At 32.2% G+C, this 10,819-nt stretch overlaps 1 protein-coding gene across 1 annotated transcript in view; it reads left to right on the top strand.

The window, feature by feature from the left end:
* Positions 1–10,819, top strand: part of DGKB (diacylglycerol kinase, beta 90kDa) — a 551,962-nt gene that overhangs the window by 126,405 nt on the left and 414,738 nt on the right. Inside the window, exon 17 of the mRNA XM_008578087.1 lies at positions 10,293–10,378. Coding sequence (XP_008576309.1) covers positions 10,293–10,378 — 86 coding nt within the window. The remainder of the gene's footprint in view (positions 1–10,292; positions 10,379–10,819) is intronic.

Below are 10,819 nucleotides of genomic sequence, written 5' to 3'. Positions count from 1 at the left end.
TCTCACCCCAGCAGTGAATACACTGAGCCCAGCTTTGGAATGTCAGCCCTCTGTTCAGGAGCTGGGCTGGAGCAGAGGCCTCAGGTGCCAGCCCATTAGATACAATTAGATGTAATCATCTGAATTTTTTTTTTTTTTTTATCTTTTTTCCGTGTCCGGCAACGGATCGCAACCCTCAGTGTTGCCCCCGTACCAGACCGGGGACCGGCAACGGGATCGCAAGCCTCAGTGTTGCTCCCGCGCCTCGCTCAGCCAGTGAGCGGGAACCGGTCTGTACATGGGATCCGAACCCTCGGACGGGAGCGCCACCGCGCTTCCCAAGCGGCACACTATCCAGTGCGCCACCGGGCCGGCCCATCAGTACTTTTTTTTTTTTTTTTTTTCCTTTTGGTCTTTTTTCATGACCAGTAATGGGATTGCAACCCTCAGTGTCGCGCCCGTACCGTGATCGGCAACGGGATCACAACCCTTGGTGTCACACCCGTATTTTTCTTAATCTTATGACATGATGCTAGTAAGTTATTTTAAATTTGCAATCTGTTGTGATTTTTTTCAAATAATTATTTACAAATATTTATATATGCATATATAACTTATGTAAATCAAAATTTATATACACTATTTTTGCATTTTTTTCTTAAACAGGGCCTAAACTTTTATAAACATCAGATCCACCTAATCAGAATTCACCCGTTTCTAAGTTATCAAGTAGAGATAATGGGAAGGAAATTACCTTATGTTTATTACTCCTACTCTTATGAACACATATCCAATAAGTATCTCAAATTCCATATCTCTGATACTAAACTCATGTTCTCACCTATTCCCAAACTTACTGACATTATTCCCTATCTTGATGAATGAAAAGACCACTCACTGAAGAGCCACTTTCCCATTTCCCTCTGACAATGCTTCCTTTCAAGCTTTTTAGATTTTTCATTTATTCACTTTTCTAGTGTCTATATTCACTCTCCTTTTTACCAAATAATCTTTCATTCAACTTCTCTTTACCCCGTCCTTCAATTCATCAGCTAATTTACTTTTACCCCAGCTTTAAGATTCAATTCATGTGACTTCACTTTAATAACCCTCATCCCTGCCCAATCTGCATTAGCTGCCCTCACATGCCATAGTGACCTGACCTGTGTGTTTTCTTCTCTACCTTCTCAGTTAAGATAGTGAGATACTTGAATCAAGAATTCTGTCTTGCTTTTGAGTCTTTAGACTCCAGCTCAGTTTGTGGTATGCAGTTGTAGTGAAGAAATGCATTTTACATAAATTAATGGATGCAGGTGCTGTATCATTTATAAGCCACTTTTCTAAGTATATGGATTTTCTATTAAATGTATCTCTCTTTTTTAGGCATTTATAGCTATTCTTTTGTATTTGATTTTAGGCAAAGATAATTTTTTTCTCTATAAAACTTTAGATTTATTTCCTTCCAAAATATTTCCTTGCTTCACATTCTAAGTTAACTTGGCGGAATGATATGATCCATACAGAAAAAAAAATTAATCTCAGTTATTAATAATAAAAACAGTAACATGACAGAATGGATTTGAGTAGATTAGCTGAATAGAACTGAGCAACTTAATCACTTCTGCTATTATCTGTTAAGGGTTAATTTTAGAATGTGAACTTTGGACCAAAAACTATATCTCTGTGCTTTCCAGTTGGAAGTATTTCTTTCATTTCGGCCTCATCACTTCAAAATTGTCAGTTACTTCTACTTATGGGCTACTCAGGTAATTTACGAACTTAAAAGAAATATTTTAAATTGAATTTCCAAAATACACATATATATAGTACACACATAACATACTATTTATTAGTATTTTAAAGGTGGAGACTCATATAGCTTGATCACAAACTTTACTGTATTTGCAGCACTACATACAGTGTGTAGTTACTGAGTTCAGTTAACTGTCCCCCGCCAATGCAGAAAACTCTTGCAGTTATAAATGAGAGAAAATGTCTTTTAAAAAACTTGTTTGATGTTCTTCAGTGTCAAAAGACAAAATTAAAACAAATTTGATTTAAAGATTTAGTTGGCTTTCATTTTCAATTCTAGAATCAGACAACACTTCATTTTATAAAATAGAATGAGTATTTCAATTAGCAGAGTAGAAGAGTTTGGTTTCATTGTTAAGGGCTGAAGAGAGCATATATAAGGAATAAAGAGCAGATTGGTTGTTTTAAAGTTACTTTCTTTAGAGGGTTAAAACAGAGAGGACTTCCTTATCATATTGGCTCAGGTAAACTGGGCCCCATGTCATTAGATGCTGTGAGTCTCCTGGTTTTTTGGTATATCGGCCCATTTCAAAGTTCAAGTTGATTATGTGGCACTTAGCACAAGTGACTCCATTCTGGTTTGGTCCTATTTGCTGGGCCTAATACAAGAGCTTAGTCCAAAATAATGACCTTCTGCAATTTGCGTTTAACATTGGTTCTCAAATTACTTGGTTCTTGAATACTAATTTATGGTTACATCTATTTAAAATATCTTAAAAGGATGACAATTTTCCATGTACTAGGAAAAATTTATATTTTGATGCAGATTTTTACAAAAATGTTTTACCATACTAATGAAATTAGGAATATTTCTATACAAGATCAAGACTATTTTAACTAAATATTATTTTGTTTTTATTCATTCAAAAATTAGTTTAAAGAAGTCTGATATTCTTCTTAACATTAACTTCCAAGAATTACGTACACTAGTTAAAAAAAAAAAAAGAAAAATATTTAGACTGTGTTACAGAGCCTATTGTTTACTGATTTCTCATTTCTAACTCATTTTACATTAAGGAGAATATTAAAGTTATATAGATATAAACTTATAAGTTTCCCAGGAGTAAATGTTCACTCATTTTCTACCTCTCATTCTCTCTTTAGTCATTTCTCTGTCTCCTTCCCTTTCTTTGACCCTCCCTCCTTCACTTCTGAAATATACATAAGCATAAGAGATTTTTTTGAGATTCTTCAATTATTAATGGCTCACTGAAATATATATTTTTTCAAATACCGTAAAAGTTGTTTCTGGCCATGACAGTTACAGTGTTAAGTTATATTTGGTTCATAAAGATGAGTCCCAATTACTTTTTTTGTATTAACTATCTCGCGTATCCGTATGGAATGTCCCCTCAAAAAGTATAAATTCATCTTCCATACAATATCTCAAAAGACTAACCAAATTTGTTGAAACAGATACATTTCCTAGTTTACACAAACTTTATAATTTATTATTAAAATAAAGTACATAAAATATGAGATGGGAGGATATGGTTATAATTAATTTCACTTTAAGCTGAAATAATTGGAGAGTCACATTAAATCGACAAATTGTCACTTTGAAGCTGAGGTTATCAAGATCCATAGAAAAAAGATAAAACAACCTTTTTAGCATTTTGTAATATATATTCTGGGATGAAACTTTGAGGGACATAAATGCATCATGCATAGATTTTTTAAAGATACTGCAGCACCAGTAAGGATATCAGTGATACCGAGGTATGTATGGAGGCAGTCTGGGTATTAGAAAACAAAGTGAAACTTATTAAAAAATTGTTTTCTAGAACATAAATATGGTTTCAAATACAGTAGTAACATCACAGTCCAGAATGTTCAGCCTGTTTTTTATTGAGGCAATTGTGAAGCTATCAAATCCTATAACTTTAAGAATAATATATAACTGTGTACATGCAAGTTTGAATATGAATTTAGCAGAATAATAAGAGATAAGTATGCTTGTTTCTGGCTCTAAATGCTTAAGTCAGAATGCAGACCTTTCTTAAGGCAAGCTCTTGAAGTAAATTATTTTTTTTTCTAAACTAGGAAGAGGAAAAAGAAGAGTTTTGATGACATATGATAGTTATTTTTTATCCTTCAGTCTGTGTTTCTTCAGTACACAAGTATGTATAATTAAAATGAGCATTCACTACACATTGATATGCAAAAAATATTTAGTGAATCTCACACTGATTTTCTCTAAGTGTCAAAGTGTATGTTTTTGTAATATATAATGTATAATATTACACTAGTAGGCATACATTTATTTATTTTCATATGTTTAATTTGATTTCTAATCAATGTATTCATATTATGTATAAATTGCAGTATCTTATTTTCTTTGAATAGAAAATATGAGATTGGAACCAAAAAAATACCTCCAAATTGTCATGTAAGAAATTTGATTATATGATACTTGTGAAGATTCTGGATCGGTACTGTAATTTTATTTTCTTTCTTAAATATTTTCCTGGTATGCTTTTAAAATGCTGTTAGGCACAAATAAAAACATTGATTTTTCTGTATATCAGTTTCACCTCAACACATTAAAAGTGGAAAGTAGTCATCTGAATCTCAGATGAAATTACATGGATTTGTTTCCAGTGGTATTAAGCATTACAATCTCACCAACCACTTTATTATTATTATTATTATTATGGTTATATCACTTAACATGAGATCTACCATCTTAATTTTAAGTATATGAGGGCACTTCAAAAAATTCATGGAAAGATTTGTATTATCTTTCAATTCTATATTTCCATGAACTTTTTGAAGTACCCTCATACAATACAATATTATTAACTATAGGAACAATGTTGCACAGCAGATCTCTAAAATTTATTCTTCTTGCATAACTGAAATTTTAAGGAATTTTATCATGGTGGCTGTTGAGCAAATATTATAAGAAAGCATCTGACACAGATCTACTAACTCTCTGTTTGACATAGATTTTCTTTCAAATTCAGCTATTGCAGATAAATAGTAAACTTTCTAGGAGAACCAGTGATATAATGATCAGCACTGAAAACTCAATCATCAATTACCTCCTTTATAAATCATTTCAACTTTTAATTTTTAAAATGTCATAAAAATAGCACAAATAAAATCAGGAATCAAGCATGATTGTTTCATTGCAAAATATTTGTATTTACTAATTCTTCAACTGCACCTTTTGAAATTGGCGGGTGAAAAGCATAGGACACAATATTAAGGTTTCACCAAAGGCTCATCCTTCAAGACACCCTTCATTCTCTCACTCCTGCACTGGAAGGGTAACTAACAAAGGCAGAGGCTTACAGCCTCTGGGCATTACAGGCTCACTGGGTGAAAAGTCAATGCCAGGTAGTGCTCTGCATTTTGGCTCTTGCCAAGTCTCTTGGATTTGTTTGTCCTCCATCACAGCTGTTTCCTCTATACCTTCTATCCCCCAGTGCTACGAGCAGGTCTCTTAATTATCCACTGACTACGGTTTCAAACTGGAAGTAGGTGAACTCTCTTCACTGTCCAATTCAGTTTTGCTTGTTAGAAAATTCTCTGTGACTATTCTGCCAGAACACTGGGGGTGGGAAAGGTGGGAAGATAAAAGAATGGCACTCTTGCCTACAACACATATATACTACTTTTAATGCAGGAAAAATATAATTAAATTAGTAATAATCTATTGATAATATAATGTATTCACATATACATTGTGTTTATGTGTATGTAAACAGTCCAATAAATCAGGTGGTGTTAATTCCATTGTAAAGATAAGGAAACTGAGGCTCAGAATGATTAAGTCATTTTCCAAGGCTACATTCCAATGAATGAATGAAATAAGGAATGAATGAATCTCCAAGGAAAACTGCATGGACTGAATGGATTAAGAGGTTGAGATAAAGAGAGGTCAATTTTCAACCCATTTAGCAATCAATTTACAGAGTAAGCTGGTCTGACAGTCACATGGGGTTTATGTTTGGGGGTAGGATGCTGCTGAAGAACCAATGATGACAATTTTAAAAGAAAACAAGAATGAATAACCGATGAAACATCTTCATGGAATAGAAGAAGAATGGTGAGTCGAATGGATGGCTAGGCTTTCACCAGAAACAGTTAGCTCTATGGTAAACATTTCAGCTTACTAGCATGTTTTGAAAAACTTTTTTAGGCTTCAGTGCCAAAATGTTAGAAAACCTAGGAAAGATAGATGAATTGCTACAGAAACATAACGGGCAAAATCTAACTTAGGAATAATTAGAAAACTTGGATTTTTTTCAATAAGTATTAAAGAAATTTAAATAATTATTTAAAACCATTCCATTAAAAAAAAAAAAAAAAAAAAACCCACTCACTCACCAGGAACTAACTGAATAGATTTATAAGTGTTACCAGTCTTTAAGGAATTTCCAAAATTATTCAAATTCTTCCATAAATATAGAAAATGACTGCATGCTCTGCAACTCATTTATGAGTTAAATAATTTTATAATTCCTTTTTGATAAAATAATTTTGAGAAAATTATAATTTTGATAAAAAATTAGAGGTGGTATGAGGAAGAAAAATAGTAGGTCTATTGTGTTTTTGAATATAGATGCAAAACTTCTAAACAAAATGTTAGCAAACCAAATATAGTTCTCTGTAATATACAATGACCTATTTGGGTGCATGAAAGAATTGCAAGAATCATTTAATAATACAGAAATATATAAATTTATGTTCCTACAGTAAACAATTAAATGAGAGCAACCATATCAACATCTCAAAAGATGCAGAAAAAAATTTACCATTTATTCATAATAAAAATTTTTGCTATAATAGAAGTAGAAAGAAATTTTATTAACCACATAGAAGGTGGGTGTCAATGAAGAAGAAGAAAGAAAGAAAAAAAATCCCTACAAAAAATTCCATCCTAAATGGGCAAATTCTGGAAGTATTCCATTTAAATTTTAGGAATAAGATATGGATGTTCTTTATGAATACTCCTATTCAACCATGTATTAGAATTCTGGCCAACCACATACTGGAATTCAGGACAACGAAACAGGAAAAGAAATAATAATTATAAGGATTAGAGCTCATTAATAATACCAGTTATTAGCATATGATACAATTGCATGCATACAAATCCAAATGAATCTACAAACAAAATTTAGGCAACAGAAAAACAGGAGCAATATGACTGCTATAATACCAGTATATAAAAGTCAAATATATTTATATACACTAGCAACAAAGCATTAATATTGATATCTGTAAACATGATTTTGAAAATATTTAAAATGCCAACAAAAACTATATAACAACCAAGAATAAATCTAACAAAATGTATGCAAGACCTATAAGTATAAAATTAAAAACTTTATTAAAGGACATTAAGGTATACATAAGTAAATTGAACTATCCTCTTCATGGATAAGCTGAATTAAATTACACAGATGTTGTTTCTCCCAAAATTGATCTGTGGGTTTAATGCAACTCCAATCAAAATCATAACTGGTTTTTCTTTGACCTTATTTATTTTTTGAGTGTGAAATATGACAAGTTAACTTTAAAATGAGTACAGAAAAACAAAGAGGAAATAATAGCTAAGATTCTTAATGACATATGAGATATAGACTTACTAGAAAGCTATAGTAATTGTAAGAGCGTGGTACTGGTGCAGAGATGGAGAAATTCATGAATAAAACATAACAAAAAATACAAAAAGAAAGGTACTTATATAAGAAAACTAGATTTATGATAGAGTTTGCATAGTAGAAAATTGAATTATTCAATAAATGAAAAGATGCATAAAAATAACTAGAAAAAATTGGTGCACTATAGCCAAAAGGAAGAGAGGAAGGAAGGGAGAAAAAGGATGCCTTTTTCACACCATGACAAATTAAGAATTTCTGTGACAAAAGTAGAACAGAAATTTTAAAAGAGAGTATATGTGAATTTTTTTCTGACCTTGGGTAGGGAAGCTTTTCTTATGTAAGACTGGTAAAGGTAATAGCCACTTATCATAAATTTGAATACATTCAAACTAAAATCTTACTTATTAAAATTCACATTTATGAAAGTAAAACTTACAACTTGTAAAAGATATTTGAAAAAAATACAAATCAAAAAGGATTAAATCAAGGACAAGCAAAGAATTTTTACAAATAAACAAGAAAAAAAAAGAGCAGAAAATAGAGACAAAAAACATGAATAGGCATTTCACAAAAAGAAGAAATACATGAAATTAAGATGTGGGTTATCACAAGTGGTAGAGAGGTTGGAGGGGAGGAAGTACACTCATTGTACTTTGTTACAATTTCTTTGGGAAACAAATTGGCATTATCTTGTAAAGTTGTATATTAGTATTAGTTACTCTGAAAGTAGCCACTGTTCATAAGCACTAGGAAGTATGTACAAGAATGCATTTTTTATAAGAACATAAAAGTAACCAGTCCAAATATCCATTGACATGGATCTAAAGAGGCATATTCACATAAGTGGTATTTAACACAGCAGTAGAAATAAAAAGAACTTCAGCTACACATGAAAGGGAATTCAGCTACAACATGAATGAATCTTGGTAGCAATACTAAGTGGATAAAGCAGAAAGCAATATGTTGATTATGGCATACACATGATAACAACATTCAGAATAGTGTTCACCTTTGTGAATGAGGAAGAGCAGAGCTAGAGGGAAAGAGTACAGAGGTATGTATATGTAAGTTGTTGGAAATGTTCTAACTCCTGGAGTGGGCATTCGGTACATAGCTTATTATTATTTCACACATAATATAAGCAAACCAGTTGGTAGTAGACTGGAAGAAAATATTTGCAATATGTCTAACAAAGCGTAAATATAATATGCAAGGAAATGCATGAGAGTTTTATGTTCTAAATATTCATGGCTATTATTATCAAATGGTGGGGTTTAGTTAAATTTTATACATGTTCTAATATATTTATGCGCTGTTTGTACTACTTGACCAAAAATGTTTCGAATGATGCAAATTTAAATGCAGAGCACTTGTATTATGTAAAGAGTTTATAAAATAATGTTAAAAGAAACTCAGTAGAAAAGAGAGGCAAAGCTTTGAAGATTATAGTCACAGAAGAGGTTACACATCTCCAGAAAACCTACAGAAATATGCTTAACCCACTAGTAAACAGGAAAGTGCAATTTCACAAAAAATAGCAAGATGCTGTTTTTCACTCATTTTTGAAGGCATATAATAAAGTTGTTCATATGTAGTATTTTTGGGTTGCAAGAAAATGAACACTTACATATTTTACAGTGGGAGCCATTCAGAGGGGTGGGATGTAATAGAACATTTTCCTCTAGAGTAACCTGCAGAAATACCTGCACGTGTTCACACAAATGTACTGCAGATAATGTTACCTACAGTACCATTATTTTGTAATAATGAAACACTAGAAATAGTTTAAAAGTACATGGAAAGGAATAATTTATTTAATTTCATAGTACATTTACTTGTAAATCATGAGGCAACACTTAAAAATCATGTTATATTACATATAACATGCATATATTATGTGCTGATTCAGGAAGATCTCTTAGACATATTTTTAAGTAAAAATAAAAGATGAGTAAATAAACAGTATGTACAACACATTTCCATTCATGTTAAAAAATATGTTTAATGAAGATTTATATATGTACATACATATATACAAAAAAATTAGATGGTTGCATATTATATTATTACCAGCAGTTATCTCTGGGACAAGGGAGAGAAATAGCACACTCCAGAGTTTCTGTCTTGTTTCAAAAAATCTTTCATTGCAATAAAATAACGCATGTATGACTGTATAACTGGCTGCAATATCTGCCTTTGTGACTTTTCCCAAAATAGGTTGCATTAGTAAGTGCGCTGCACTCAGTAACAGCAGAAGCAGTAGGTATTTATTACAGCTGACCGAGCAATTAGGCTTGAGTGTTCCTGGGTGAAAATCTCTGTAGACCAGGTCAAAAGACAAGGTGAAGCCTGGCTTCTATATGCAGATTCTAAATCAGAAGGAAATACTGAAACACTTGGCTAGAACCCCAGTTGCAGCTTGATCAATTGCTCCCAGTAATGGAGAAAGCAGAAAACTGTTAAATACATTATATTTACTGACATAGTAGTCACATTTATATAATTATTCAAAAAATAATTTTTACTGATAAAAAGTATTAAATAAAACAATGTAGTATATGTAATTCTGGATTGTGTGAACTGCAGATCACATCTGGAAGAATATCTTAATGAAAATTACTTTAATTGATTAACTTTGCTTTTTTAAATTTTAGAGTTTATAAAAGAAAACATAATATATTCGTTACAGAATCTACAATATATATTTACAAAATATTTTTAAATTTATGGAATCTGGAATATATAATTACAAAATGTGTCTAAATTGATATGTAAAATATCATAAAATAAAAACGTATTTCATTGAATAAAATTCTAAGAATACAAAACTGAACAATTCTTAATTTTAGAATATCAATTATGCACCATAACATTCTTATTTTTCAGATTAAACTTTTTCCGCGATGTTCCTGACTTCAGAGTGTTAGCTTGTGGTGGAGATGGAACCGTGGGCTGGATTTTGGATTGCATAGGTAATACTTAATGTGACTAGGGTGAAAGTGTAGCCTTAAATTCTGTTTTATCTATGTATCTATCTTTAATTTTATTTTTTTATTTTTTTATTTTTTTTGTCTTTTTTCCGTGTCCGGCAACGGATCGCAACCCTCAGTGTTGCCCCCGTACCGGACCGGGGACCGGCGACGGGATCGCAAGCCTTGGCGTTGCTCCCGCGCCTCGCTCAGCCAGTGAGCGGGAGCCGGTCTGTACGTGGGATCCGAACCCTCGGACGGGAGCGCTGCCGCGCTTCCCAAGCGGCGCACTATCCAGTGCGCCACCGGGCCGGCCCTTTAATTTTATTTTTTTTATTTATTGCTAGCATGACTATCTTTGGAAATGATTGGACATATGGCAGGTTGCACATTATTTATTGATTTAATTTACTCTTCTAGAGTACAAAATTTTAGTGGACATAA

The sequence above is a fragment of the Galeopterus variegatus genome, unplaced genomic scaffold, assembly GCF_000696425.1.
Source record: "Galeopterus variegatus unplaced genomic scaffold, G_variegatus-3.0.2 Scaffold72, whole genome shotgun sequence".
NCBI classification, from domain to species: Eukaryota; Metazoa; Chordata; class Mammalia; order Dermoptera; family Cynocephalidae; genus Galeopterus; species Galeopterus variegatus.
This window is presented reverse-complemented; position numbering and strand designations above follow the sequence as displayed.